At 36.4% G+C, this 16,231-nt stretch overlaps 3 protein-coding genes across 4 annotated transcripts; 1 reads left to right on the top strand and 2 right to left on the bottom strand.

Annotated features, from left to right (window-relative positions):
- Positions 1-984: 984 nt before the first annotated feature.
- Positions 985-4,747, bottom strand: LOC110760160 (serine/threonine-protein kinase D6PK). 2 transcript variants are annotated; one of them, XM_021962370.2, is made up of 3 exons: positions 4,471-4,747; positions 2,636-3,713; positions 985-2,083 (listed from the first exon to the last, which is right to left on the bottom strand). In XM_021962370.2, the coding sequence occupies exons 2-3, from the start codon at positions 3,595-3,597 to the stop codon at positions 1,216-1,218; spliced, it is 1,830 nt and encodes a 609-aa protein (XP_021818062.1). In that variant the 5' UTR covers positions 3,598-3,713; positions 4,471-4,747; the 3' UTR covers positions 985-1,215. The 2 variants fall into 2 exon arrangements, with proteins under 2 accessions (XP_021818062.1, XP_021818063.1); XM_021962371.2 differs by lacking the exon at positions 4,471-4,747 and adding an exon at positions 4,138-4,417.
- Positions 4,748-6,429: 1,682 nt separating this feature from the next.
- On the top strand, positions 6,430-8,597 carry LOC110760161 (uncharacterized). Its single transcript, XM_021962372.2, has 4 exons — positions 6,430-6,722; positions 7,312-7,400; positions 7,811-7,924; positions 8,186-8,597. Exons 1-4 carry the CDS (start codon positions 6,539-6,541, stop codon positions 8,405-8,407), a joined length of 609 nt encoding a protein of 202 aa, XP_021818064.1. The 5' UTR covers positions 6,430-6,538; the 3' UTR covers positions 8,408-8,597.
- An 852-nt stretch (positions 8,598-9,449) lies between these two features.
- RPAC43 (RNA polymerase I subunit 43) lies at positions 9,450-13,833 on the bottom strand. The gene is made up of 9 exons (XM_021962373.2): positions 13,511-13,833; positions 12,662-12,844; positions 11,833-11,959; positions 11,639-11,719; positions 11,312-11,511; positions 10,787-10,882; positions 10,607-10,700; positions 10,277-10,396; positions 9,450-9,727 (listed from the first exon to the last, which is right to left on the bottom strand). The coding sequence occupies exons 1-9, from the start codon at positions 13,688-13,690 to the stop codon at positions 9,624-9,626; spliced, it is 1,185 nt and encodes a 394-aa protein (XP_021818065.1). The 5' UTR covers positions 13,691-13,833; the 3' UTR covers positions 9,450-9,623.
- Positions 13,834-16,231: the final 2,398 nt, after the last annotated feature.

Genomic DNA, 16,231 nt, shown 5'->3' with positions numbered 1-16,231 from the left:
TAGCTGGAGAGCTCAATTTTTCTTTTTGGGTATTTGCATTTTTAAATCTCTTTTACATTTATTTAAAAATAATAATAATTATTGGCGACATGTTTAAATCTCAACCAAACAAGACAAACATGGTGAGCCATGATTAAACATGGAATAGATGCTGAATTTTGTAGCTTATCCCACAATTTTTCTACTTGTCAATTTTCAGACAAATTCCCATGGGTCCCAAACTTTTTTTCTTTTTTTTCCTCTTTTTAAAATGTAATATTGGTCCCCATGACTTTGAAATATCATTATTTGTTGTTTTTATAAATTATTGGTAAAGCTTTCTAGACATAAATGTTGCATAGATCTTATTCATGTCAACAATGTATAATGTATAGCTTTCTACAAATATGTGCATTTTAGTTTAGTTTACCAAAAACAAATGTGAATTTGCTACAACATTCTCTTCATGAAATTATAGCTACATTGGAAAATTTATTTGAATTTTCTTATAGACACTAGGTAGCTTGGACAACTGAAGTGAGACCTCATGAAGCCCAACATTTTACCATCATAACTAGAGAGGCCCAACAAGCATTAGGATTTCCTTTGTATATCCATCAAAATTCAGTTTCACAAAATCAATATTGGTGTGTGTGTGTGTGTGGTGTTTGGAGGAGGAACAGTTCAGCAGCTGGTTTCTATTTTCCTCTCTCCCTGCCTCGTTTAATTGCTCGGGTGTGGTGTTTGGAGGAGGAACACTTCAGCAGCTGGTTTCCATTTTCCTCTCTCCCTGCCTCGTTTAATTGCTCGGGCTCGGGCTCGACTTGGACTGGAATGGAGTTGAGTTTAAGCGAGTTCTTATGAGTTCACTTTCTGATAAATGTACAACCTATACATACTTTGGGCAGATAATCACAAACTTACAATAGCTAGTTTGTTACAATACCATGCATGGGCACATGAAATATGAAATACCAAATAGGTTTTAGTTGTTTTACCACAACATTATAACTGTAAATATACTATTATTATCATATCAAAGATAGAAACTGGATCCACATTTTGGAAACAGCATCAACATATGACCTGCAATACAAATTTGTGTTTCATAACAACACCAAACATATGATCATTATCAACGTTAAAAGAAAACCCTAAATTCCACATAAATCAACATTTCAGAAGCTCTACATCTTTCTCAACAAAATGGAAATGGCATTTCAGTTCAGTAAGTAATTAAAAGAAATCGAATTCCAGATAATTGTTTTGGTCCGGATGAGAAGCAGCAACAGTAGCTTTATCACTAGTTGAGACTGTGGGGGCTGAAATCCGGTCAAACTCGACTGGTTTTGGAATATCAGGCGGGCTTGCACATCGAATCAATGCCCAGTTAACACCTTCAAAGAAGGGGTGCTGTTTAATCTCTGTTGCTCCTCGCTTATATGCCAGCCTATTCTGTGGTTCTTTCACTAGTAGGCCCCTTATCAGATCCTTTGCTGAAAAGCTAACCACTGGTGTCTCTGGAAATCTCAATGGCTGACCCACCACGTTGAACAGGGTGGCTCGATTCCCTGATCCCTTGAAAGGAGTCTTACCAAACAACAGCTCATACAGAAAGATCCCAAAAGTCCACCAATCAACAGCACTGCCATGCCCTTCACCTTTGATAATTTCTGGTGCCAAATACTCATGGGTCCCAACAAATGACATCGAGCGAGCATTGGTTGGCTCAGCCATAAGTTCTGGTAATGGTCTGACTTGATTTCCAATTTCATTCTTGGGTTTCCGGTCTTTCTTGGATTTGCTTGAAAAGAAACGAGGGGAGAAACATGTTGTAGGCACCACACAAGATGGCTGAATACAAGAGGGCTCAATGCAGGCGGGTTGCACACAATAAGCTGAGTTCCTTCGAAAAGGTTCAGACTCAGGAGCGGAAGATTTGACAAGGGTTGGGCTGACAGCACAGCGCAGGGAAAGGTCAAAGTCGGAAAGCATTATGTGCCCATCATCTCTCACAAGGACATTTTCTGGCTTGAGGTCACGATAAACAATCCCGAGCATGTGAAGATATTCCAGCGCAAGGAGAACCTCTGCTACATAGAACCTGCATATTCGAGGACAAATATAACACTAACGACCGTCAAAGTCAAATAACAGCACAAGAGAGCAAGATTGTCTCTTTGCTATGAAATGATACAGGACTGAATGTTGTAACTGAGAAAAAAATCAACATGCTTGGGATTTCGTATTCATTCTACAACTACTAAAGGCAAACTGGTGGTTTTACATTAAAGAAGGTCTACATCACAATAGCAGGAAGCAAACCATGACCAAACTGAGTGTAGTAGATCCCAGCAAAAATTTCTTTACATAATAGCGATTTTGTTTCAGTTACAATTATAGGTATTAAATGTGTGTATGCATAATTTAGCAAAAACCGTATGATTGAGTACAGATCATTCAATAACAAGACAATAAACACCATTTATGCCACATCATGAATCTTATTGGTTTCCACCTAACAATGACATAGCAATAAACCAATGAAGCAGGGTGACAAAAGAAAGTCAAAACAAAAATAAAGAAATATAAAAACCACGCATGCTTAAACTGACAATAGCAAACAAAATCATTTGAATATGGACAGCATACATACTTCACTGCTTGTTCAGTAAAATGCTTTCCTGGTTGCCTCTGCCTAAGTGTGTGCAAGTCGCCTCCAGGGCAGAACTCCATCACCAGACAAGAATACTTCTCTGTCTCGAAGTGGGTATATAGGGTTGGAAGGAAGGGATGGTCTAAACATTGAAGTATTTCTCTTTCAGTCTGAGCCCGAAGAAGTTTTTTACGGTTAGCTAAAGATGCTTTGTCCATGACCTTCATTGCAAAATAACATTTTGTCCCACTCAACTCTGAAAGATAAACACTTCCAATATCCCCACAGCCCAACTTCTTCAAAAGTCTGAAATGGCCCAAACCAAAAACACCATCCCTTGCTCGGACTGCCTGTATGGCTTCCCAATGTATGTCATTCGCCTTGTGGGGTTTGTTGATAGCACTACTTAAGCTGCTACAAGTACTCTCGTCACTCACGTCACTGCTTGTGCTACCTCTACAAATACTGCTCTTCCCACTCTCAACAAAATCACCTCGATCACTAATTTTGGCACTTCCACTAGTCTTGGCAAGACTGCTGGTCCCATCACTGACTTTCGCTGGAGCTGGGCTAACTCCATTTTCTGATATTTTCTTTTCTTGATCACCACCTTCCAGCAAATTCCTGGTGTCACTCACCGCAGGACACACATCAGCTGGCACCTGTTTTGCATCACCAAGTGATAACGTTGAACCTAACTGGTCAGCTAAAGATTTGGTAGACTCCTTCAAATAAGGGATCTTGCAGTTCTTCTCTTCGGTGGTTTGTGCAGAAACCTCCTTAGATGCAGTTTGTTGCACATGCCTAGGCAGTTTTTTTGGAGTAACTGGCTCTGATTTGCTTGTCTTCGTGATCTGTAAAGGTGAAGGTCTACGAAAATTTCCTTCTGTTGTCTGACTTCCAATTAATTTCCTCTGACTTTCTGGGGAAGTTCTGGCACCAGATTTTGAGGCCATCGACATAAATTACACTTGCTAAAACAGATCAAATTGAACAAACCCATCACTCACCAAATGTTCCCCTCCGTTGACACTCCCACTTATGTTCATCTTCGCGTCCATCAATTGCAAGACAATTTCTACAAACAAACAAAGAGTTCACCACTATGCAACATAGAAATAATACAGTAGAAGGAACATTTTCCAGTCAAACTATAAAATTATACACATCTAGCGACAACATTTCAGCCAAAAATAAAGAGAGACATCAGCATCAACATGATCCATATGTGAGCTACAAAACCCACAAAATGCAAGCATCATATAAATGAACTAAAATAAAAAAACATAAAGAAGCAAAATTTTTGTTCCAGTAGATCATCGTTTAATATTTCACATACAATTAACAGAAACAATAACAACCCGCATAGAGAAAATCAAGAAATGGGCATAAAAGCACAGAGTTGCATGCAACCCAGAAGTATCTAACTATGAGATAATCTAAAAGACCCAACAAGGGATAGGTCAAAAGTAAATCCAAGGATAAGAGTCACAGTAATCTACCTCAAAATGTCAATCCTTTTCCAATGAAAGCACAAACTTTCTACAGAAAAATCCCATGGATCAAAGAGGCATGGGAACTAAGAAAAAATCAACTGAATGTAGTTTTTGTGCGCCTCTCAATACATACAATAGCATTTAGCAAAAGATAAGAACCAAAGTAAAGAGATTCATACAGATCTCAAACAGGGACCCAACACTTTGGATCCAAAAGAAAAGACCACCAGAGACCCAGATGCTAAAAAACAAGATAGAGTGCATAGAGAAGCAAAAAACCACCAAGCAAATCACAGGACCAGTTAAAAGTGAATAGAAAAGGAAGCCCAAAAAAGGTACCTGGGCTTGTGAGAGAGAGAGGGAGAGAGAGAGAGAGAGAGAGCGCGTCCTCGCAAAAATCAGACCCTTGATAGGCTTTGCTTTGGTTTTGCTTTAGCAGAGTGGAAAAGAAAGAAAGAAAAGAGAGCACTCACTACAACTGTTGAGAGAGATAAAGAGGGAGGGCAATGTGTTGTGTGAGAGCTCCCTTTCCTAAAATGTGTGGAGAGAGAGAGAGAGAGAGAGAAAAAGAAAGAAAAAGCCTTCAGTGAATTTTAGATTAGAAAGACTGAGAAAGAGTTGGGTGTCTCTCATGTCCCTGTGGGCTACTACCATGTACCATGACCATCATCCATGTATTCAGACTTTGAGTCTTTGACAGAGAGAGAATGGGGTCAAAGCCAAACTGCTAAAGTTAGGCTTTTTTTGTTAATTATTATTTTCTTCTTCTTCTTTTTTCTTTTTCTTTTTTCTTTGGGTTCAATTATTTCAATGTATTTTGTCCCAAATACAAGTGTCTGAATCAATATGCATGATGGGCCAAGGCTCCACCCTGTCCCTCATGCTTTGGGAGTTTTTTTGTTTATTTTTTATTTTTGTCGAGACAATATGGGATATTCATTGATGAACATGGCAATTACAGAAAATTGCTGATAAACAAACCCTATTGTCTTCATGCTTTGGGAGTTTTGAGCTTCATATTTCTTTATTTTTTAAGGCTTTGAGACTTTGGGAAATGACCAATTAACCAGGCATGTCCCCTCTCCCTTCCCTTCTGCCACTTTAAAATGAGTTGTTTTTGTAGTTTTGGTTGTTTGAGACAGGCAAATGGTTAATAGTCCATGAGAACGCCAGTTGATGATGAGGTCAGGGATTGATTATTGTCATGTTGGAAATTTGGAGAGGTGGGCTATCAATTCACCAAATTCTATGGACAGTGCTTCTCTATGCACATAAACAATACTTTTTATTGGTAGTTTTTCTTCTAAAAACATTACAACTTTTTCTTAGTTAGACCATGAAACAAGGGTCTAGATTTAAAAATCTTAAACTATATTGGAAAATAACTCATTCAATCTCAATCACAAAACTCATGATCCACTAAAAAACTTGTTGGGTACAAGAAGGAAAGAAAAAAGCTCTCTCGAAAGTTACTCTCTTTCCCATTCTTGCTAAACAAAAATTTGATAATGAGAGGGCGATATATTATGTCTCATCTTTCATACATATCATTATTGATTAGGTGATGAGGTAAAGGTGATAAGGTGATTGTGAGAGCATGTTGTACATAGAATGCTTTCTCCTTAAGAAGAGGAATGAGTCAAGCTCTACAAAAAAGAAAAAAGAAAATCCGAAAAAACCTCAAGCCACCAAAAGCATAAATAAAAAAAATCACACATGGTGGTGAAAAAAAACTTTATTGTTGACGAATGAAACATCAAATCACCTCTTTGGAGCCTCCAAATGATGCATGGTTTGATCATTTTTCATTTTCCATTAATTATTCTGATTTGAACTTCTAGGTCTTACTTATGTAACCGTATTCTTGCGCATTTCCAACTTAGAATCCCGGACCATATTTTGATAAATGTTGTAAGATTGCATTTAGAATTTTCAAGTGCTTACCTCAAGCTCTCTATTTTCTTACCAAAGTTTGTTTAATTGGAAGTCATATTTTATATCAAGTTTTTGTAAGCAAAGTTTTAAATTTATCAAACAAAAAAACCCGGTTTAAAATGGCCACTCCTCCTATCTATCTCCTTCACCAAGGCATTTTTTAATAAGTATTTAAGTTAAGGATTGGTTACATACTTTTAATCTCGAACGTTGAATTGCATCTAAGAGACTATCAACACATATAATGAATGCAATCCAACGCCCAAAATTAAAAGCATGTAACTAATTATTAACATAAAATACTTAATAAAAAATCACTCATCCTCCACCTATTTCAAAACTAGAGTAAGAACTACTAAATCCGAGTGAAGAGTATAACATTCCAGCAAAACAAACAGACCCCTTCTTTATAAACCTCACATTTGTCAGTTTTTAGGGTTAGGGTTAGGGTTTTACCACACACAGGCTGAAAATGGAGGCTGAGAGAAAGCTATCGGCAGAGGCTGGGTCCATACTCCAGGAAGGCATAGGATTGGTTCTGTCTCGGTGGTCAGCGCTCCAATTGGCCGTTGAGAACGAGTGGGGTGGCCGTGACTCGCGCCGGAAAGCGGAGCAACTCATCACCGATATCTTCTCCTGGTTCAATCACTCCAAAGGTACTTAATTCACTCAACTCCACTCCTTCGACTCATAAAAATATTCGTTTTTTTTTTTTTTTGGAAAAAGAGCTTGAAATTTGATATGCTGCTTCTTTTTTAGGGTATTCTTATCCCAAAATTTGTATTTTAAAATTTGTTAGAATTTAATCGAGGTCTTTCAGTATAATGAATTTTGTGATGCTTGTGCTTCTGAGAATGGAATTAGGATTCTATTGGGAATTTATCTGCGAAAGTAAGAACCTTTATCACCATAATTGCCAATTTTATGCTGGAATCTTCTTTTTGCTTAGATTTTTGAGTGTTTTTAATTCAATTTGGTGAGGTTTGCTTTCTCTTAGAGAAAAGCTCCTATTTTTGGACTGTTTCTGTCTGTGGAAATGTGGTGGTCTATTATTACTAGGAACATGATACAATTATACTCAGTAAAATTAGTAGCAGTTTTTCAATATGGAAATTATAAACGGAACTGTTAATTTTCTTTGATGTTAAAATGAGAATTTCTGTTCTAACCGAGCAAAATCATTAACTAATGTTGTGAATTTTGCATCTGTGGGTTTTCTCCTAACTGTGTGCTCGTTCTCCTCAGAGCCTCTTTACATAGATGATTTAGAAGATATGCTGAATGAAGCTATGCTTTCTCTCAACACTATGACAGAGGATGGCAGCATTGAGGAGGTAAGCTTTTCAACACTTAATAATATCTTCATAGATTATACGAGAGACTTAATATGCTATGCTTCTGGTGGGAAACTCAAAATTTATTGCTTGCTCCATAGATTGTGTGACTCAAAGTGGGCAACCATTACAAATGTTTGCGATGGGTGTGTCCCAGACGACCTGGCCGACTAATTTACTTTTAGAAATAAGATCTTTTAGCATCAAGTACATTTCAGTTGGCAGCTGATTCTCAGCTGCATCTCCAGTCATTAGAGACACTGCTCACATGTTTCATTAGATAGACTATTCATGGATCATTTCATGCGTTCATTATTGTTTTTATAAACTAGTTGATATTACGGATGCAGTTTTTACTTATGGCTTCTATCTTAATGATGTTCACGTATTTTTTCTTTGGATTTACACAGGTAGCTGAAAAGTTAATGATTATGCATGAAGAATGTTTAGACTGTAATTTCAAGTCTATTGAAAGCCTAAGGGAAGCCAATCATCGAAGAGTTGCTGTTCCTCATGTTAGAGAGGTAAGTTCAATCCCTCAACCTTAAAAGTTTTTACTAATTATTAACATAAGTTTCTCCTATGCGTTTACACTTTTTTCATGTGTTGAAAAGAACTCCTTGTGGATGTTCTCGTGAGAGATCTTTTTGACCCTGCGCAAGAATGGTGGAGAACCTTTCTTGCTCATATGGGTTCTTTAAAGCCGTGAGTGGCGGAGGGAGGATGATAAGTTGAAATGATATGCCTTACTGCTATCTCTTCATTCTGTTTGTTACTCATGCCAGGTTGCAAATGATGACGACGATAGTGATGAAGAAAATGATGATAGAGATCATTGCATGGGAAATGATGATTCCTCAAACATGATGGTGGACACACCGGAGTCTCATTCAAATGTAAATGTTGTAAGCATGTCAGACAGTGAGCCAAAGCCCAAGCTGGCTGCCGAAGCAGAAGATGGATGGGAAGTAGTTGCACCAAGACGACACAAGGGTAGAAGGAATTAGGTTGAACCCTAAGTATATGCAATTCCCCCTTCCCTCAACATTTGTCATTTTTTATCCCCTCTCAAAAGGAATAGTATATGTATACCATGTTTTGCTAAGTTCCTTGACAGAGTTTGAAGTTAACTCACCTAAATAAGAAAAGAAAAAAACCGATTAATATTACAAGAAAAGGGTAGCTGCATTTTCAATATTCGAGCATAGTACTAATATGGAAATCTCTCCCCAAAGGCAAGAAAAGAAAGCATGGAAATGCAGACATTTTATGATTTGATAATGTATAACTGTCGCTCGTGGCTGCGTTTCTCTATTGCACAGATGATGGTGTGGTGGGAGTGAAGGAAGTGTAGGAAGTTTGAACTTCACTCAAAAGAAACATCGATAATTGAAAAGGCTTTGGTCATTGAAATTTTGTGTTTTAGTGTGCTTAGTAAAAAAGGGAAGAGCAAAGAAACATGTCATTAATGCAAACAGTTGGAAGATGGAACAAAATGGCAGCTAATCGTGCTCTCCAAACAGGAAACTGTCTGGGAATGTCTTACAAAACATACCCATCAAATAAATTTGATGGTTCACCTCTTTCTCAGACATGTACACAGCAGCTCACTTATTGCTATAATCATCCTTTTCACAAACTTCATAAAGCATGGCTCTTTTTTTTTGGGTCATGCATAAAGCATAGCTATGAGGATATCTGCTCGATGGTATTCTCAAGCCTCCTTCTAAAAGAAAATAATCTGAATCAATTATAATTGCATTAAAAAAATCGACTCAATTTCTTTTTCAACGGTTTTAAAAAAATTACGAGGCTATAAACCCAGGTAGATTAGTTTAATTTTCTCTATTGATTTCCCCGTTTTGCAGAACACTATCAAGAACATAACCACATACGATGACTAACAGAGACCTCGCATGATTCATGAGGGCTAGGCTAGCAGTGCAGCCCTGCTGTTGCATTGCACCATGTCCTTCCAAAGTCGGTAAATTCATTCTTTGTTTCTAACAAAACAAGCAACCACAGCTGGAATAAACTCAACAGAGAAGATTGAAAAACAAAACTGACCAACTTACTAAAAATTATCAATTTTGCATCTCATATTGGGATGCGGACTCACGATCTCTCAATAAACATACATGGTATAATTAATCTGGTGTTCTACTGTTCTCTCTTGCTTCATTTCCTTTCTACACACAAAAAAATAAAATAAAAAACAGAGTATCAAGAAAGATCGGAAATAACACGATCGCACTTGTCTTCCAATATCTTCACAGCTTCAGTAACTAACACTTCGGGAGGAAATACCCCACTTGATTCAATATTAACTGTGTGCATGAGAGAGAAAATGAGTTAGAACTCTTGAAAACATTCATACAAACAAATAGTGCTGTATTGAAGCTTATTTTTCCTATATAAACTCTACAAGAGACTCCAATTATATCATCAACCATTGATAATGAAGAAGACACTGTAAGGTCGTAACTGACAATGATCCAAAATTCCAACTTCTAGAGGCTTGTACACACCATGTGTAGGTAATATCCAACTCATATATAAGCCAGTGGGGGTAACCTACCCCATTTTAGTCTAATGTACAAATCAAAGAGCAGCTCAGAATTATCTAATTAATGTGGTATTGACCATCAGATATCTCAAGTCTTCGGGACCAGTTTAACTGAAAAAAATAAAAAATCAGGCAGTCTAGTTTCTATGTTTTGATTCCTGAGCAAGTGATTTTTACAAATAAAAGAATTGAAACAGAAATTCCATACATTTGTGATGAGGACTAAAGCTCCGTTTCTGAGACACTTACAATAACGAAAAACTACGAGAAATTTATAATTCCAACTTTGATTACAGAGGAAATTACTTACAAATGAAATGATCCTTCTTACGCCGTAACGATATTGCATTCTCCCATCCCTTCCCTTCTCTGATGCATTCCCTGCACAATGTGCAAGCTCGTGGTCTGGCTACAGTAGCCCTCTTTTTACCTGCTAACCAGTCAAATCATCAATCAAGTCACTCCAGAAAATGACAAACAAGGCAAACAATTTGTGCAAGTGCAAATATAACAATAGTTTTTGAAACTCATATATTGGGATTAACCTACAGCATTGCATCCTTTTAAAACTAATTCTTTGTTGTCAGTCTAGTATCTAAAGCAGAGGGAGAATAAATGCCATTAAAGAAAAATCCTTTACCTTTGCCAATATCTTCAATATCAAATACTTTAACTGGGCATACTGCCACAAGTTTCTCGGCCAGCTGATCTTCAATATCTTCCAATAGTACAATCTAACAAGAAATCAAAAAAATTTCGGATTACTTATAAATAATCTTCAGGGTGTTAGAAGCAATCACTCAAAACCACATCCCCTTACCTCAGGAAGCATCCTATACCAAACAGGGCTAACTGGGGACCATTTTGAATGTGTTTTACCAATGCCCTTAACAGCATGTGCTTCCAGTTCAATTTCCTAAGAAGTGGTAAACTTAATGTCATTTAAAACAAATGCAAAAGAACAGTAAGCATTACTGACTACTATAAAGAATAAATATGGAAATTGATAAGATAGTAGTTGGCAATAATGCAAAATGCTGGACTAGCAATCTCCACTTATGCTAAGGACTAAGAAACAACTCCATCTTATTATTTTCCTGGTGAATCTCCAGCAATAAGTTATTACCCAAACACCAGTTACTTGAAAAGAGCAAGTGATATGAGAAGTGTAAACCAAGATATATTATTTCTGAATAATTTACAGTTACATTTTATTGAAATAATATTTGGAGTCAGTTGACCCAGCTATCAATATCTGAGACTCTGCTTACGTTGCAAAGACAAAAGTGTAACACCATATTTTTGAGGAATGACCAGAATTATACAAAACAACTAAAAGGTTTACCTGACCAGGACCCAGTCTAGCAATAAGAATATCTCCAAGCGCGGGGGAAATTGGATTGCCAGAAAATTCTGGCAAGGAATCCTGGCTGCAAGTAAATGATGTATATGTTTTTGGTTTTGAGGATAAACCTGTCTTTGAATCTTGTGATTCCAAAGGAAACTCACTCCCATTTGGCAACCATACCAATTCTTTTGACTTTACTGCATAAAATGTTGTAAAATCATCATCACAAGAAAAAAAAATTCCTTCCAATAGTTTTGTAGAAAGAGAGGTTTTAAACTTGTTGATATTCTTCACAACAACAACAAAATCACAAGAAAATAATACCTGAAAGACGTTGCCCACTTCGTTCACAGCGAACATCGAGCTTAAAAACAATTGTGTTCTTTTCACTTGCTGTATTATTTTCTGAAAAGTAAAATATGCCACAGGAAAAAACTCAATAACTCAAAGCTGTAGAGGAAATAAACAAAGAGAAACCTAAATTATATAATAAAAATGCAAATATCAAACCATAGTACCTGCATATTCAAATAATCTAGGGTCGGCTTTGATCGGAATGAGACCCAACCTTTGGGCAAGTACTTCATCTTGGATTACTGATGTGTTGTTTGCAATAAGAACTTTTTCAATAGCCATTGTGGGAACCTACACTTGTATAGTAAAAAAAGTTTGGGATCATCATTGATAAGCAAAACTGCCAACTGAATAGCGATTCCCATAAACACATGATCCAAGAGATAGTACAAACTAAGGGAAGCGGATACAAAACTTCCATCTATGGTCAAAATGGTGTATATAATAGAAAGGAAAAGAAATGAATAGCATACGATTTCTAAATCTCTTTCACAACTAAAATAATTAGTCAGTGAAATGAAGAGATGAGTGCAGAGATTGAGAGCCTAACAAAGAAGCATGGTTATATATATGTGTATGTGTGTATTTATAGATATATATTTCAGAAGATCAACTCATGACAATAGAAGGACCTCATTGACATAATTTTTTTCACTGGAAACAGTGACATCAACTCGTTAAACCTGAGAAATTAACCATGCAGTCACTCAACCTTCACAGAACTAAAAGGTTGACTACAAAAAAGCTGAAGTATGGAGACAAATTCCTTTTACTTGATAACCAATGCATGATGATACTTAAACAATGATCACAAAGTCACAGAGCGTGAGAAAGCAAGTACATAAGAACTCCATAATACTAGAAGACGATACTTAAGCCATGAAGAAGGTATAAGAAAATAGAACTAGTATATGAACTCCAATAAATATTAATCATTGCAAGCATATTTTTATCACACATACTCAAGTATTCATGAATTTTAATATTTCAAACCTCAGATATGAGGATTCTCCGGAATGCATTGGCAAGTGCTGGATCAATGCCGATCATATCAAACTCCATTTCATCCTCTGTAAGACGAATAACTTCAACTCTAAAGTTGTCACAGAAGTTATCCAAAAAACTATTTTCAACTCTCATTGATGAATAAGCACCAGAATACTGAAAGGTATCAGTCTGCAAACACCAAAATTTAAGACATGTAAGAAATATACGACGAGATGAAACAGCATGAATGCATTTCCTAAATATTGAGAAAAATGAAAGAGAGTAATAAGTAATATTGCTGTATGCAGGGCTATGACACTTAGGCAGATTTCTGTCTTTGGTTCTCCATTCCCACGTAATTTTTCCGAAGAAAAAACCTTAATCCGCAAAACTATATTTTATTCATTTTAAAATTTACACTTTGAAGCATGAATAATAGTACCCAGCAACAAATACATGCATACACATCTATGCATAAACATGAATCGAGCTTATGTTTTCTGGTAACTCAATTAGATAACAACTCCAAAGGACAAAAAAAAAAAACTTGACTTTCCTACCTTTCCTTAGCAACCAAGCATGACCATCAACAAAACTAACCAACCACAGAACCCAAATTTTGACTCAACAGTTGAAAAAACCTAAGAGAACCCAAAAGCACCTAATATAACACAAAAGCAGCCATAAACCAATAATGGATATCTTTAAATTTTGAAAAAGCAAAAAACAAACATGAGCATCAATCAACCCAACCAACCGAAAAAATAAACAGTTTTTCTCAAGACTATAAACGAATTCCAAAAACAAAAAAAGAAAGAAAATAAGGTGAAAAGTGAAAAAAGGGGTAGACTGTACATGAATGGGAGCATCAGCCTTGCAATCGACGCGCGTCCTCTGGAATTCAATGTTTGAAGGTAGTCGCCCCATCGGCACATCTGAGAGATTCTCTATAAATTCCAATGTAGCGTTCCCTTTTACAGAGTCTGCTCCTTCAGACTCTGAACTCGACGTTGTACCTTCGTTATCGGACGACATGGTTCCTTCTTTCACTTCTTCAGCAGCCGTCTTCGTCACCGCCAATCACTCTCTCTCTCTCTCTCTCTCTCTCTCTCTCTCTGTGTTATTGATATTAAAGTTAGGGTTTTGGGGGTTTAGTGGAAGAGAGTAGCAAAACTTGGGTTCAGGTTCAGGGTTTTACAGACAAGAAGAGGCAGATGGGCCTCCGATTCTTAATCGGAAATTGGAATTTGGGTTCAAATAGGCCCATTAGAATTCACACGAATAACGTGGTTCACGTCGAAGATTTACCAAATAATATGTAATGGCTTGAGTCTCTCGGGCTATGCATACATATTTTGGTATTAGTTTTTTTTTTATTGGGTTGGTGGTTGCTACATATTCTACAATGTTCGTTTATGTTATGAATGCTTAACTCAATTGTACTCCTTAACACTCATTATATTGTATGAGGCTTGTAGCTTAAGTGGTTAAGAACATCCACATGAGGTAGTACATATAGGTTAGAAGAAAATGATATATTTTGAAAAGAAAATATCCGACTTTTTTTTTTCTTCCCAACGAAGAGAGTTTTATTAAAGACGAATAGAAATGTTTACATCACTAACCAAAATATCAAAAATTCATTTGGGCCACACTTGGTCTCATACGTGGTTACCTCTTACTCTAGACACAAAGGCAGCAACCTCATGCGCTGCCTTATTATATTGACGGGGAGTAGCTATAAAAACGACTTGTTGGAGCTTACCATCAAGCATCTTAATATAAAAAATAATAACTTCCACCGCAACATCTACGTGACGTTCACTTCTGAGCATCTGGATCATTTGCACTGAGTCAGATTCAACTTCCACACACAGGGGCGGAGCCACACTAGGACCAGTGTGGTCACAGGCCCCCACTCAATTTTTTATTTATTTAAAAAGTAATATACTGTTATGTATTATATGTGCGTGTAGGACATTAACTAGCCCTTTTCTGACGCACATATATATACTAGCCCCCCTAAACCCTAAACCCTAAACCCTCCAAAGTGGTAAGAGTAGTATTACTCTTCACTGCTTTTTGCTCTATATATCTATATATATAGAATGGTAAAACATTTAAAATATTAGAAAATGTCATTGGTAAATGCAAACATTAAGAATTGAAATTATTAATTAAATGAGGATAATATAGTAAATTCACACTTTTTCATATTTAAAAAAATTTAAAAAAAAAAATCAGATAATGGATCTTATTTTTATGGAACACAACTACCCATTATCTTTTTTAATTCTAAAATAAATTAAAATTTTTTTTAAAAAAAAAGGCCTCTCGCAACTACCTATTTTTGTTTGCTTTTTGCCATTGCTTATTGTATCGCCATTAGATAATCATAAACCTAGGCTAAGCGTGAAGAAGCGGAAAACCTAGGCAGTCCATGTAAAGAATGTTTGGTTGAAAGGTTTTGTGGTATTGACAATAGTAGAGTACAGCAAAATATATACTACCAATATTACAAAGTCACTGTAGCGTGATCCTCAATCCTAGGGATTGATTTGGATTTGTTTACCTATATCAAGTAAACTACTCTATGTATGGCTATAATTAACATATTACAGTAATAACATATCAATTACAATATATTATTCTAATAGTCCACATATATGAAGAACCAAAAAAAACACAGGCACAAGGCACAAACAAAATCTTAAACAAGAAAAAGAAATCAAAATTATAAACCCTAGTTTGGGTGTGATCGATCTAAGATATCGATATATCCATCTTCAAGCTAAATAGAGTAATTGCTGTGAAAAGGGTTTACATGATAGAGCATTGGACTGGTTCTGGATATTCATGAACCAGTTCATAGTACATTGGAGGACAATATTAAACACAGCCTGGAGGAAGGGTTGGCTTTCCCTCTTTCTTATCAGCTTTAGCTTCTTTCACTTCTTCAACTTTGACAATGGTGGCGAAGCCAAGCTTCTTCCTTAACAAACTGGTCAAGCAAATAGAGTCAACCCCATCTCCAATCACCTCAATATGATCTTTGTATGCTCAATTAGACTTTGTAATGACAATGGTACATATATATATATATATTCATTTATTATCATTATTGTAAACCAATTACGAACAGTCAAGGTTTATTTTTTTCGTGGTATGGCATGGATTAGGCCAGTTAGTTAAGGTAGCGAACTCGTCTCCTTGCACCCAAATTTGAATCTCCATTTTCAATTTACAATAATAGTTTAGACTATCGATTATATAAACAGAATTACCAAATTAATGTACATTTATTGTTAGCAAGTCTTTATCTAGTTAGGATTTTGGTTACTTATCTTTTTTTTTTTGAGAAATTCTAGGATTGCATTCATAATTCAGCCAAAAAAGTAATTAGCCACAAGGGGCCAAAACAAACTAGCCACAAAGGGCGATTACAATAACGGAGCAGTCTAACATCAAAATTAAGACAATCTGGTGCTCCTCCACTAACGATCACGCATGATCGAATAAACTCTGGCATAGGCATCCCAACTAAGATTGCAAACTCAGAATAATCAAACATAGATA

Source organism: Prunus avium, chromosome 6 (genome assembly GCF_965620075.1).
Source record: "Prunus avium chromosome 6, drPruAviu1.hap1.1, whole genome shotgun sequence".
NCBI classification, from domain to species: Eukaryota; Viridiplantae; Streptophyta; class Magnoliopsida; order Rosales; family Rosaceae; genus Prunus; species Prunus avium.
Note: the sequence above shows the minus strand (reverse complement) of the source record. Positions and strands in the feature narration are given on the sequence as shown.

Coding starts and splice junctions, on each gene's coding strand:
- LOC110760160 (XM_021962370.2), bottom strand. CDS start 3,597: ATGTCGATGGCCTCAAAATCTGGTGCCAGAACTTCCCCAGAAAGTCAG. Junction 2,084..2,635: donor TTTACTGAACAAGCAGTGAA/GTATGTATGCTG, acceptor TCGAATATGCAG/GTTCTATGTAGCAGAGGTTC.
- RPAC43 (XM_021962373.2), bottom strand. CDS start 13,690: ATGTCGTCCGATAACGAAGGTACAACGTCGAGTTCAGAGTCTGAAGGA. Junction 10,883..11,311: donor CTAGACTGGGTCCTGGTCAG/GTAAACCTTTTA, acceptor ACCACTTCTTAG/GAAATTGAACTGGAAGCACA. Junction 10,397..10,606: donor TATTGAAGATATTGGCAAAG/GTAAAGGATTTT, acceptor ACTGGTTAGCAG/GTAAAAAGAGGGCTACTGTA.
- LOC110760161 (XM_021962372.2), top strand. CDS start 6,539: ATGGAGGCTGAGAGAAAGCTATCGGCAGAGGCTGGGTCCATACTCCAG. Junction 7,401..7,810: donor AGGATGGCAGCATTGAGGAG/GTAAGCTTTTCA, acceptor GGATTTACACAG/GTAGCTGAAAAGTTAATGAT. Junction 7,925..8,185: donor CTGTTCCTCATGTTAGAGAG/GTAAGTTCAATC, acceptor TACTCATGCCAG/GTTGCAAATGATGACGACGA.